General features: G+C 29.7%; 1 protein-coding gene across 3 annotated transcripts in view; it reads right to left on the bottom strand.

Annotated features, from left to right (window-relative positions):
• The window catches only part of LOC100203856 (drebrin-like protein B), a 66,112-nt gene that overhangs the window by 15,242 nt on the left and 35,518 nt on the right, over positions 1 to 15,352 (bottom strand). For all 3 annotated transcript variants that reach the window (XM_065793907.1, XM_065793908.1, XM_065793909.1), the window contains exons 7-9: positions 10,535 to 10,612; positions 3,996 to 4,082; positions 3,856 to 3,920 (exon numbers count right to left, since the gene is read on the bottom strand). In XM_065793907.1, coding sequence (XP_065649979.1) covers positions 3,856 to 3,920; positions 3,996 to 4,082; positions 10,535 to 10,612 — 230 coding nt within the window. The remainder of the gene's footprint in view (positions 1 to 3,855; positions 3,921 to 3,995; positions 4,083 to 10,534; positions 10,613 to 15,352) is intronic.

Below are 15,352 nucleotides of genomic sequence, written 5' to 3'. Positions count from 1 at the left end.
GAGCCGTTTATTTTGAAATATATATATATATATATATATATATATATTTTGTAAATATATATATATATTTTGTAAATATATATATATATACTTTGTAAATATATATATATATATATATATATATATATATATATATATATATATATATATATACATACATATATATATATATATATATATTATATATATATATATATATATATATATATATATATATATATATATATATATATATATATATATATATATATATATATATATATATATATATATATATATATATATATATATATATATATATTATTTATAGGGGCAACCAACCATTATTCATTTTTACTAAAAAATCAACACACACACACAGAGAGAGAGAGTGAGAAAGAGGGTGGAGCATAATTATTAGAGAATATCTAAAGTAAAAGACTCAATAAGAGCTAGCTATCAATATAGCAAAATCAGTAATATCTGAAATTTTAATTAAAATTCACCAGCTACTTCAAGCCCTAAGGTACCACATAGGAGTGATTACACTTGAGATCAGCTGCCTGTTTTAAATGATCAAAAGGTGATGAATTTTTGTCAAGACTGGAGTATATAGTTGAGTCAGTGGCATGTTGTCTGGACAACAACCTGTAGATGTGTTTAAGCAAGAAATAAATTAACAATGGAAACAGGAATAATTTGGATGTCTAAAAATGGATTAACCTGTTACTCTGGAATGACAGGAAAAAGGTGGTCATTAGATTTAAGAGATGAATTAGAGTAAATAGTTCTGCCTTATCTTTGGGAGAGGTAATAAAATCAGACTTATGAATAAGAAATCTAAAACTAGATTTTTCTTTTTATTATCTACTAACTTGTATTTTAAAAAAATGTACAAAATATAAAAAAGTAAAAAATCTAAAAAGGTAAATCAACAAGATTATATACAATTTTATAAGTCATATCAAGATCAAATTTGACTCTGCGATATTCATGAGACTCAAGTTAGAAGACAATAAATTTTGATATGTAATCAGTGTACGCAATATGATATCTTTTGCAGATAATTCTGGTAAAATATTTTTTAACTTTTTCTATGCAAATTATATCTTTTAAAAGACAAGGGCTCCAAAATGGGAAGCAAGATTCTAATACAGACCACACATAAACTTTGTAGGCTTTTAACAAAAGTTAAGAATTGTTAGAATTGAAGGATTTTTAAAGTAGGTAAATGCAAGAGTGTGCAATGCTTGAGATACAAGAGCAGTGTTTATAGAACTTCATATCAAAGGACACGGTGATTCCTATATCCTGAATTGAATAAACAGTTTCAATATTGGTAACAGAGTTTAATAAATAAGGATGAGTAGGTATATTATATCTTCCGTAGCATAAATAAAAACATTTGTTTGTTGATATTTTTAGTTGCCAACCATTGGACCATGCCCAGATTTTTTTTAAATTGTTTACAAGATGAATGCTTTTGTAATCATTTCTCAATTGATACAACTTAACATCATCTTAATGCCACAATCTCCATCAGTACAGTAAACTATGTTGTTAATAAATAGTGAAAACAATATAGGTCCTAATACAGTTTATTGTGGTATTCCACTCTTAACTGGAATGTTTTCGGAATATGAGATACCAACATACACATTGAGAGCAATAAGTTACAAAATTTTTAATCCAATTGAACAATCTATATTTAATACCATAGTGTTGAGTCAAGTGCATTACTATTGACATTTCGAACAAATTAGAAAGAGGAATTGCAATGATATTTGCAATTGATTTTGTTAATGAAACTGCTAAAAAAATCCTAAAACATCGTAGAACCTAATTTATAAGGTAAAATATGAAACTTTGTAATTTGGAAATAATGAAGCTGAACATAAGATAGCACATTTCGATTTCATGCAATGATAAAAAGACACTTGTTTTCAAGAGAGTAGATCTTGTGCAGCCAAAGTGCAGTGAAAACCATGGAACAAAATGTGGCTTGGTTGAAGCTAACAAAAAAGAATAAAAACTTCCATACCTACCTAAATCCAGGAGAACACACAGGAGGCGCAATTATCAGCAGAAAAATAAAACAATATCCCAAAGACCATCACAAAGAAAACTATAAATGAATTCTCAGTCAGCCTTAAGATAGCAGTAAAAAGTAGGCAATAAAATAATATATAAAATTATAATAGGGTGAGTGTTGAGAAGAGGTACAGCATAAACTTTTAGTGAGATTTTAATAGGTCTGAACCAACCAAAGCAGAAGAAGGAACAACTGAACACAAGCTAGGGTCAGAGATAAAACAAAAACCAAAGAGAAAAGGTAAGTAATAATGGTTGTCTGGAAAATGAATCAGATAATTGATAATCTGAGTCAAATTTTGAGCTTTAGTGATGGCAGAATCAGTATTAGACCCAAGCCAGTTAGTGTGATGACCAATAAAGTCACAAATAATAAAAATATTGGCTAAAGGATAAAAAAAAAGGGTTTGGTCAGTTTGATCAGAAGTAAAATCAAAAAAAGTGCAGACTTGAGAAGGAAAGTAATAAAAAACAAAGCGAAAGTTGAGTGAAGAGGTACTAACTGGAAACAGACTAAAAAGCAGTCAGAGAATTCAACGAAAGACAAATAATTAATACACCCAGTATACACCCATACCAAACATTTGACTATCAGAGTCTTAATGAAGAAAAGGATAATAGTTACCAACAATGACATCTGAAGATGAAGCAGCTGAAATCAATTTACTCTCACAAAGAGCAAGTAAGTTTAGTAAATTTTGCAAGTGGTAAGATCCAACAGATAAAAAGTTACTTTGAACAAATATTTATAAAAGATAGATTAAAACTATTAGGCGGTAATGATGATTTTTGACAATAGTGGCGAAGATGGTGGTGGCTTTTTATGTTTAATATTTTAGGATACAATAGTTATGTTTTATGTTTGTTATAGAACTTAACTAATTCATACATGATGCATGATGCACCTCTAGCTATGCAATTACTTTAGATCTGCTAATTAACCTAAAGTCATAACAAAGAGCCGTTTTTATGGTCTTAACAATGCGCATCAAAAACACTAGGAGGGATACAATCCATGCACAACAAAGCACTATTAATACTTTAATACTTCACAGCTGTTGATGAGATTAGCCTCTCTAAAAGCTATCATAAAATTTGGAAAGTTTTACTACCAGAGAAGATATTACTACCAGACCACCTCAGAACTGTTAAACTGATTTTAGCACTTTCAGTAGAAGATAACAAAAAGAGTTGCATAAATATTAAAAGGAGGCACAAGCAAAAATCCATGAGTCAAGAGGATCCAGCATTCATCATGCCAACCTAGTAGATTAAAAAGAGATGCAAGGCTGGTCAACAGGCATTTTCTGCTTCCACTAAAGTCTTTGCCAAGGAGGCCTTCTACAATACACTAGCCAATGCAGTTAACACCAGGCAATGATGAGCTTTTACTAAACCAAAAGCTCTAAGACAGTAGGTATTTTTTGTGTTAACTTCTCCTAGCCTTTACCTATAAAAGCAAGCCTACATGTTTTATTCATGAATATCTTGTCATCAGACTATGAACAATCTATAACTAAATTAATTATTTAAATGATTTTTTTGGGATAACATGAATTAGTTATAAAAATAATATGATAGCTAAGCAAAGTTTGAACTGTGAAACCTGTGAAGCGCCTTCTAACTTCCACATATCTTCAATGAAAATTTAGTTGTAATAATAATATTATTAAAAAATAATGTACATAATTATTTACAGTAATATATTATTAAAATATAAATTTTCTTTTTTTTAAACAGTATATTTAGAATAAAAGTCAAACATAACTAAGCATAGTTAAATACCTTTGTTCATCAATAGATTTTGATCTTTCTCGTATCATTGCTTCTCTGGCCATTTCTTCTTTTTTCTAGAAAGAACACTTAATAATTCAAGTTTTTGTCTAAAAATATTTCTGGATTTTTAATTATTTATAAACTCATACTTCTCTTTCAGCTCTTAACCTCGATTCTTTCATTCGCTGCTCTTCTAGGGCTTTTTCTTCTTCAATCTTGCGTTGTCTTTCTTCTTTCTGCAATTTTTTAACAGAGAAAAATAATACTGTGTGTGTATGTATGTATGCGTGTATTTATATATATTAGGGCCTATTCTAGGAAAAAAATTCAGGCAGCGATACCCCCTCATTCAAATTAAAATTTGGGCGCCACCCAAATATGGTTGATGCTATCAAAAAGGGTCTAGAATAGCCCCTTTTTGATAGCAGCTTATATAAATACATACATATTTTTTTTATCCATTTATTTAGCTATCAAAAAGGGTCTAGAATAGCCCCTGTGTGTGTGTATGTATATATATATATATATATATATATATATATATATATATATATATATATATATATATATATATATATATATATATATATATATATAAATACATACATATTTTTTTTATCCATTTATTTAGCCATAAAATTGAAAAAAATTACAGATTTATTTATAATTTTACAAAATTAGGTTTGATGTCACTCGTATAGTTAAAAACTAGTCATTGGAGTGAAATCTTAATAAAATAAACAAATAAAGCAAAAAACAAACAAACAACAAAAAGAAATAATATAGATAGTGACTAAAAAATAATTATAATAAAAAAAGACTAATAACTATTAAAAAAGTCAGACTAATAACAAAAAAGGAAAAAATGAATAAGCTGAATGAATAACAAAACGTTTAATGATCAGAAGGGTGATAGAAACTAAAAAATAAAACAAAAAGATTTATTTAAATATTATGAGACAAAAAAAATATGAAATCACTTGAATAATAGCAACAAATGTAAACGCAACAGTAATAAAAATAATTACCAACAACATAACAACAACAAAAAATACACGACAATATAAATAATACACATGAACACATCAATATAAACAATGCACAAAATTACACGACAGTATAAAAAAAAATTGAGATGCACAAACAAATAATTTTTTCCTTTAACTTTGCTTTTAGTTGCTCTGTTTATTTAATAATTTTCTTCAATTTATATATTTTAATATTTTCATTGTTTTCACTTCATTAATTTTTTTGTAATTCTTCTATTCTTAACAACTGTTATTTGCGTTTTCTTTTTTTCTTGCTTCTATTTTTCAGCTTTTCGCCGTTAAAAAAATACTTCCTCCATTTGTGATGTCATTGCAAAGAAGGATATGTATATATATTTTTTTAGTACAAAACTTTTGTTGTTCTCAAGCTTGACTTGACTTGAGTTTTATTTAATAATAGTAATTATTGGACAAAATTTGAAGCATATCGGATAATATTTAGGGGCTGCCATGGGTTGTCACGTTTTTGGTGCAAAGTGGAAAATATATATATATATACTAAATATATATATATATATATATATATATATATATATATATATATATATATATATTAATATTAGGTATGTAACTTTTTATAGGATGTAACTATAAAAAATACATAAAAAATATGACCAGTAGTGGTTGGCCAATTAATCAATAATTAATTGGCTATTTTCAGCCAATTAACTAATAATTAATCAGCTTAACTATCGGCTAATATTAATACTGATTATTTGGCATTTGCCAAGAAACCAACATTGGTTAATGGGCAAAACCACTACTAGCACATAGTCGCAACTTATATATGCAAATTACATTGAAGTTTATAAGCAAAATAATGATTGACAGACAACTTAAAAGATTGCAAATTATATGACTCAAGTAAGAAAGATGAAAAAAGTGAATTCAAAAGAACTGATGCTCGAGGAAAAAAACTAGACAAATAAGAGTTTTTGGAGCACTTTAGAACAGCCAGAGAAAAAGGATAAGACTTAATTGAATGACAAGTAACAGTTTTAGTAGAAGGCACAAGAGACACTAGACCTTTAGAGAAGTGCCCATTATAGTATTTGTAGAAAAGAAAATAAGAAGCAACATAACGACGATGCACTAATGGTTGCAGGTTAGCTGAAAGAGCAAGACCAACTATGTTTACAATGCATTTTCACACCTTGTCTAAAGGAGAAAGGGCATCTTTGGAAGATCCGCCCAAGATATGGCAACAGTACTCTATATAAGAAAGATTTTGAGATTTATCCAGATAAAGAATAGAATCTCTAGAGTAAGAAAGTGTAGAACACGATTAAGTGATGCAACCCTAGCAGATGCTAATTTTAAAACCAATTTGATATATGATTTCCAAGAGAGATTGAGAAAAAAAGTTAATCTGAGAAGATGTGTATGACTCATCAAGTACATAACTGTTCATAAATATAGGAAGAACTAAATTATTCGATAACAATTGCTTAAAAAAAAAGAGAGGGTTTTATCTGTTCACCAGCCACTGTGAGCCCTATGCTGTAGCAGATAAGAGATTCTTTTAAAGCTTGAATGCCCCCTCCAAGTTATCAGAAAGTGTTGGCTTCTCATCAAGATAAGAATATATGGTTGTGTCGTCAGAGAATAATGCCACCTTAGGTGTGAGAATATCTGGAAGATTGTTAATGTAAATTAAAAAGAGTATAGGACCAAGGATTGAACCTTCAGGAACCCCTGAAGTTACAGAATAAGAAGAAGAGTGCAGTTCATTGAAGACAACTTCTATACTATGATTAGAAAGGAATTAAATATGTTACCTGATAAACCGTAAGAAAAAAGCTTATGGAGAAGACCAGCATGCCAAACTTTATTAAAAGGTTTAGAAATGTCAAGAGCGATAGCCATAACCTCTCCACAACTATCTAATCCATAATAAAACTTATTGGTTATTATTGTTAGCAAATCAGCTGTAAAATGAGAAGATCAAAATCTATATTGATGATCAGAAAATAAGTTATTTGATTCAAGATAAGAGATTAAGTGTTTGTTAATTAAAGATTCAAAAACCTTGCTTATGAGAGTAAGAAGACTAATGGGACAGTAGTTGGAAGAGTTAGATTGCTCTCCAGAGTTTTTAAAAATAAGAATAACAGATGCTGCTATTATGCATGTTGGAAAACAAGACTCTGATAAGCACTTGTTAAATATTTTTAAAAAATTTGAAGCATATAAGACAGGTGGAATAACAGATTTTCCCTTATTATTGATACTGTTAGAGTTTTTCCAAAAGGTACAAGAGCCTAACTTTTGAGATAAAATTAGAGATTTCATGACCTGGGAATAGCGGGCTTTGGCGTTAGACAAAACCTTTTTACAATGGTTTCTAGCAATAGTAAACAGGCATCTGTTTTCTGAAGATGTTTTACTGATAGATATAGAAGTAATGGCTTTAAGGTCGTTGTAAGAGGTACAATGATAAGGGGATTCTGATGATGGAGAAGAATAAGATAATGGTTTTAAAGAGATCAAACCGTTATCAGAAGCACCTAATGGTGAATGAGGAGAAACTGAGCACTGACTAGGATCAGAAACAAGACATAAGTCAAGTAGAGAAGGTAAATGACTCGAGTTGTCAGAAAAGCGAGTTGGAAAGTTGACAACTTGAGTTTAAGATTGAAAAAGGAAAAAAATTGTGGACCTTAACGCCTGCAGAGTCACTGACATCAGGGCCAAGCCATTTAGTGTGATGAGCATTAAAGTCACCAACAACAAAGATATCAGCTGATGGATAATGAGAGAGGGCTTGGTAAATTTGATCCGAAATAACATCGAAAAGAGAGCAATCTAGAGATGAAGGAGAGCGATATAGAGCAAAAGGAAAGGATATAGAGTGAAGTGGTGACAAATGAAAGTACATAAAAGAATAGTCATTGGATTTAAACCTAGTTTCCCGACAAATGGGTGAATTCTTACAAATGTAAATGCCCAGGCTAACATGTGACTATTGGAGTCTTGACGAATTAAAGGAAGATAACCATCGACACAATGATCACAATATGAGACAGCCAAAATCATATAAGTGAACTTTGCAAGAGATAAGACTCAACAGAAGAAAAGTTACTTCGAAGACCACGAATATTAGTGAATGATAGGTTTAGAGAACTTAGTGATGATGGTTTTTTGTATTTTATTGTTTTTGGTACATTATTCATTTTTAAATTTGTTAAAGAACTTGACTCAAAGCATAGATATAACTCAGTACACTATTTAATAGTCCAAACAATTGTAAAATTATTATTAATAAAACCTAAGTCATAACAAAGGGCTCCAAGTTGCCTCGACACTGCACACCAAAAGTACGAACAGGGACACCATCCATGCGCAACATGGCATTATTAGTACTCTGATATTTTACAGCTGTTGACGGAATCAGCCTCTCTGAGAGCTATCACAGAGTTCAGGAATCCTGACTACCAGCCTGCCTTAGACCCATAAAACTGAGTTTTAGAGCTGTACCCTCATTAGGAGATAATAGAATGAGTTGCCTAGTCATAAAAATAGAGACACAAGCAAAACCATGCATTGACTTGAGAAGATCTAGCCGTCAATATCCTAAACTGAAATCAATGTATTATAAATACATCTGTGCCAGCCTAATAGATGAAGAAAGGGTGCAAGGCTGGTCAACAGATAGAATCTGTTCACCTCTTAAGTCTTTGCCTAGGAGGCCTTCTACAAGACAGTAGCTGGATGTGTTTAATATCTGCTCAAAATGAGTATTTTTATCGAGACATCATCTCTACTCTTTACTTAACCAAGAGCCCTAAGGCAGGGTGTGTTTAAGTTGGAGTTGGCTTCTCCTAACTTTGCTTAAAAAAAGGGTATCTTAGAAAGCAGCAGGACATGAAGCAGGTTGTACTGGATTACATGTTACCAATAGCAGGATGACCTGACTTAAAAGATATATACTTTTTATATTACGAATATATATATATATATATATATATATATATATATATATATATATATATATATATATATATATATATATATATATATATATATATATATATATATATATATATATATTTGTATGTATATTGGATTACAGAATGGACAAGAATATGGCAAATGCAACTCAACCAAAGCAAGCATAAAGTTATGCATATTATAGGGAGTTCTTATTTACTAAAATTTGATTACTACATAAATGACCTTAGCACACACCAGAGAACTAAGCTCAAAATTAAAAAAAAAAAGGCTTCAAAGATACCACACAATTTTCATAACCTTAATTACTCTATTCCCTGCAATTAAATGCTTATCATTAGAAAATAGATGGAGAAAACAGGAAGATTTAATTCAAAAATAAAAACTAGAGAACTTTAAAAATTAAGTAGCCTGGCACAGAGAACCTATGAAGACTTCTCTACAAGTTGACCAAGATTTAAAATACCACCGAGATATTATAAAGAATTGTGCTCAACAGTATCATTTCTTTAACAACAGAGTTGCTTCCATTTGGAATTCACTACCAGATGATGTTGTCATGCAGAAAAGTACTAACTCTTTTAAAAATAGATTGGACAATTACACTGAACAAAGTCTAAACTTAATAATCTAACAAAACTGCAAAATGAAAATGCAGTCCCGAAGTTACTATAGCTTTCTCAATCTTTGGCGTTTGCATTGTTGCCAGCAACAGATGAGATGCTTTACACAAAAAATAACAATAAAACTGTTTTTGTGTGTAACTTATGTTACTAATACTAATACTTGTATATGTATACATATATATATATACATATATAAATATACATACATATATATATATGTATATATATGTATATATATATATGTATATATATATGTATATACATATATAAATATACATACATATATGTATATATATATATATGTATATACATATATAAACATACATACATACATATATATATATATATATATATATATATATATGTATATACATATATAAACATACATACATACATACATATATATATATATATATATATATATATATATATATATATATATATATACACACACACATACATATATATAAATTTTTTTTCCAAATACAACTCATCTTAGATACTGCCTGCCAAAAACCACAGAAATATATATATATATATATATATATATATATATATATATATATATATATATATATATACTTCAGTAACATTAGCAGTGACATTACTTTAACTCAAGAACTTGTTTTATCAAAGTTTGTATTTCTGAGCTTAAAAGTTTAGAAAAAGTTGCAACAACAATAAATGAAAAAGTAGTCTCCTCAACCCGCATCTATTTGGCGAATGTAATAAAAAAAAAAGGTTTTATGTAAACTTCATGATTGACCACACTCATGTCTATAAATCTTATGATCAGTTAAATATGTGTGTAATTTTAAGTGGAAGTAATGAACTGACATACTTTTGTGTTTCTAAAAATCTAGAAATTTGTGTGTGAAACATTTTACTTTATAAAAACTAATTTTTTTTTTTTTAAACTTTCCATAATAAGATAATTGGAATTTTTAGGTACTGATACTTGGTTAGGCTTTGGTTATTGATACTTCTATTGATTCTAGATTATTGTATATTGTATTAATTCTACATTATTAACATTAAAAGATTAATTTGTAAATAAATTACCTCAGTTTTTGACCAAAACTCGTTTTTTTTTTGAATATCAATCTCTTTGTCAGGTCGTTTCTTTTCATAATTTGTGCCCTAAAAAAAATTTAAATAATCTATTATTTTTCTAGATAAAAAAGATCAAACATCCAAGACAACTTGAAATATGGAACATTATACAGGATAAGTAACACATACTCAGTATGTCAATACTGTTTTTTCATAAATGTTATCTGATAAAATACACAAGTTAAAACTAAAGATCAAAAAGTTGCACATCAAAAAATAAAAGATGACACAGTTAAAAAGAAAATGGTTAGACATGACATCAGTAAAAAACGAATTTTTATTTAAAGTTATTTATAATAAGTGAACGGGGTTAAAATTTGACCGGGGTCAGGTTTGTGACTGGAGCTGCATAAACATTGATACATCCTAAAGTATATTTATTATGCAAAATTCATGTTATATTTTATATATGATGATCATGATGATGATCATCATCATAATCATCATCATCATCATCATCACTATCATCATCACCAAGCTTTAGTCTTCCCTTTTTATACTGTTTCTCTAAAATAAATAGCATAAATGTCAAGCATTTTCTTTCCTTAACTCAGGCTTGTTCATACCATATGGGCATAGTTTTGAGTCTGGCCAAAAGAGGGCGAACTTATTACTGAAAATTTCACTTAACTTACGTTACCAAGGAAACATGGTAAAAAAATTATTTTAATTTTTAGGTCAGATTTCTGCAAATCAGTAAAAGGGATTATATTGAAAACTTTCACAAGATGTTGAAAATTCTATACCAAATAAAAAAGTATTTAAAAATTCATCAGAGATCAGTCAAGGTAAATAAACTTGTTTTTTGATAAACTCAAGTTACAGAGCAATTTTTTTATCGTGGATTTTTTATATCTATTATTAAGAGTTAGATTTTTTAGAATTACATAACAAAAGAAAAATTATTGAACTCATCAAAAGTAATCAACAATAGCAATTTTAAAAAACTGTTCATACTCTTCCTGGGTGATTTTTCATAACATTTATAAAGTTATCAAATCGAAAACAGTTTTTTCTGCATGACCAAGAGCAACTTTAATAAATTACTTTAGTATGACAACTTTATTATTATTAAAATTTAAATAAGAAAATCTTTAAGTTTGTCAAAAATTTTACTTACACTTCTTATGCTTATGTGTAATGCCTTATTTTCATTAGGTTGAATTTTTAAAATGCTGCAAAGTATTTATGCTTAAATCAATTTTAAAACATTTTTGACATAAAAACTGCTATCTCAGTTTAGAAGGGAGAGGGAGTGCAGGTATATGTGATAATTTGTGACAGGAGAAAAGGGTCTATCAATTGACAATTATGGAGCTACCCGATTTGCATATTAAGGTATTGATATGCAGACTCTTGTTAGCTTTCCATTTTAAAAGTCATACTTCAAAAAATGGAGTTACCCAATTTGCATATTAGGGTATCGATATGTAATGCACTTTCTCCAAGTTTCCTTTCTACTACCTCTACCACTTACTCCTAAAGCTCTCAACATGCTGATACCAAAACTACTTTAACCTTTTCTGACAAACATTGTTTGACACAATGTTTTTTTTCTAATCTCTGCTAAAGATTATGGTAGCTTTTCTTGTCTTGTTAGAGTCATACCGCAAATTCATCTAATCATCATCTTCTCTTTCAATGAATACTACATCTTATAATTACTTAAGGTTGCATAAATATGTAAAATTATTGTAAGCCAGCATCTAAATATGAAGCAAACATATATGTTTATATCCATATATATATCCATATTATGTATGCATAAATATGGAGATATATATATATATATATGCGTCTCTTCTCTAACCTCCATAATCCAAGCAGGTATGTAAGCTGTTATTCCTTCTTTTGGATTTTAAACTAAGCCTCATTCTACTCTACGCTTTTCACCTTCTTGTGCATTTGCTATATTAAACCATTATTATTTTTTTCATCTTTTTTACAAAACATCTCTTTTGAGAGCAAATATTTTTTTATTATTGCAAGTAGTTAATGTAAAAAGGTCCTGTCTGATGCTAAGCTCTGTTATTCTCAGTTCACTAAATTTTGTACCCTATCTCAGATGTTGGGTTCTAGAGACTGCTGGAAAATCTTTAACAGTGTCACTAAGCAAAGTAAGTCTAATATTCCATCTCTAATTCATGGGTCTGATCTAATTATTTTCCCTCAGAATAAGGCAGAGTTATTTGCAAAGAACTTTTCCTCTAATTTGACTCTTGAAGCTAAAGGCCATTCTCTTCCTGCCATTCCAGTTAAACAAGTTAACTCATAACTTAATAGTGGTTGCTTGCTATCTTGTCTGAACTGAATTAAAAAAATATATATATTAACTTATGCCAGTATTTAATAATGTATGCGTAAATTTATAATATAAAACGTATTAAAATTTCTGGCTAAATCTTATAATTTTGCCAGATTCGGGGTTGTGTTTGTAAAAACTCTGATTTTTAGACGGGGCCTGGTTACTTACTACTTATAATACTGATGCAAGAAAACTTTGTTTTTAAACAAGAATATATATCAAAAGCCCACATATAAATATGAAATACTTATGCACAAAATTTGTCAAAAATGAACAGTTATACAAATATATTTACAAATCATAATCAAAACTAATTTCCATATTAAATTGTATAGATAATCAAAATAAAAAGTATAATAATAATTTTAGTCTCACTATTTTTTTCACTTTTTAAGTCAGAATATAAAAAGTAAATATAAACTTTTAATACAGAACTTTTTTAGTTAGAAAAAGTAAATATAAACTAATTAGTCATTTTTAAAAAATACATTTTTTTAATTTTTCAACTGTTTTTAAAAAATACTGATATATAACAAGAGAATTCTTTCATCATCCCATCTTCATCTAGCAGGCTAGCGCAAATGTATTTTTAATATATTGTTTCTAGTTATATTCTAGCTAATATATTGTTTCAATGCATAGGTTTTGCTTGTGGCACTGCTTTTATGACTAGGCAACTCATTCTATTTTCTCCTAATGAGGGTACAGCTCTAAAACTAAGTTTTATGGTTCTAAGGCCAGCTAGTATTCAGGTTTCCTGAACTCTGTGGTAGCTCTCAGATAGGCTGATTTCATCAACAGCTGAAAAAATATCAGAGTATTAACAATGCCATGTTGATCATGAATGATGTCCCTGTTTGTACTTTTGGTGTGCATTGTCAAGGCCACTGCACTCTTTTTGATGTTATTTCTGATCAAATTTACCAAGCCATCTCTCTTTATCCATTAGTCAATATCGCTGTTGGTGATTTTAATGCTCATCACACTGAATAGCTTGGCTTTAGTATCAGTGACTCTGCAGGCATTAAGGCCCACAACTTTTGCCTTTCTCAATCTCTAACTCAAATAGTCAACTTTCCAACTCACTTTCCAGACAACCCGAATCATTTACCTTCTCTACTCGACTGATGTCTTGTTTCTGATGCTAGTCAGTGCTCAGTTTCTCCACATTCACCCTTAGGTGCTTTCAATCACAGTTTGATCTCTCAAAAACTATTATCTTATTCTTCTTTATCATCTGGTAACCCTGGTATCCCCCTACCATCATAACTTTTACAACTACCTTAGAGCTGACTGGGACTCTTTCTGCAAAACAATTTTCCAGAAAACAGACATCTGTTTTGTCTAACGCCAAAGCCCGCTATTCCCAGGTTATGAAATCTCATATTTCACCACAAAAATTAGACTCCTGACTCCTGGAGAATCTTTAACAGTATCAATAAGGGCAAATCTGTTATATTACCTCTCTTGTACGTTCAGACTCTGTCACCTCACCTAAAAACAAAGCTGAATTATTTGCGAAGAGTTTTTTATCAATATCATCTCTTTATTCCACTAATTGCATTCTACCTGATTTAGCCGCCAAACAGGTTGATCCATTGTTTGACATCACTCCAATTTCTGTATCAAAAGCAATTTCCTACTTAGACTCTACTACAGCTTGTGCTACAGTAATAACAGATAAGTTTTATTGTGCATTAGATAAAGGTGGAGAGGTCAAGGTTATCGCTCTTGACATTTCTAAAGCTTTTGATAAAGTTTGGCATGCTGGTCTTCTCCATAAGGTTTTTTCTTATGGTATATCTGATAACATCTTAAGATTATTGAATCCTCCCTTTCTAATTGTGGTATAAAATTTGTCCTCAATAGACAGCACTCTTCTTCATATCCTGTAACTTTAGGGGTTCTTCAAAGTTCAATCTTGGTCCTATACTCTTTTTAATTTACACTAACAATCTTCCAGATATTCTCACATCTAAGGTGGCATTGTTCGCTGATGATACTACCATTTATTCTTGTCATGAGAAGAAGCCAACACTCTCTGATTGCTTGGAGGGGGCTTTTGAGCTAGAAAAGGATCTCATGCTACAGCATGGGACTCACAGTGGTTGGTGAACTGTAATTCAGATAAAACCCAATTTTTTTAGCTAATCACAATAATCTAGATCTTCCTATATTTATGAACAGTAATGTACTCTATGAGCCATCTACCCTTCATCTTCTAGGATTAACTCTTAATTCCAATATTTCTTGGAAACCGTATATCATATCCATTGCAAAATTAGCATCTGCTAAGGTTGCATCTCTTTATCACGCTTGCCACTTTCTTACTCTGAATTCTTTTCTTTATCTCTATAAATCTTAAATCTATACTTGTATGGAATACTGTTGCCATATCTGGGGCAGATCTTCTAATGATGTCCTTTCTTTTTAGACAAGGTGCAAAAACGCATCACAAACAT

Source organism: Hydra vulgaris, chromosome 03, assembly GCF_038396675.1.
Source record: "Hydra vulgaris chromosome 03, alternate assembly HydraT2T_AEP".
In the NCBI taxonomy this organism is placed as follows: domain Eukaryota; kingdom Metazoa; phylum Cnidaria; class Hydrozoa; order Anthoathecata; family Hydridae; genus Hydra; species Hydra vulgaris.
The sequence above is the reverse complement of the archived record's forward strand: the minus strand, read 5'-3'. Positions and strand labels throughout refer to the sequence as shown.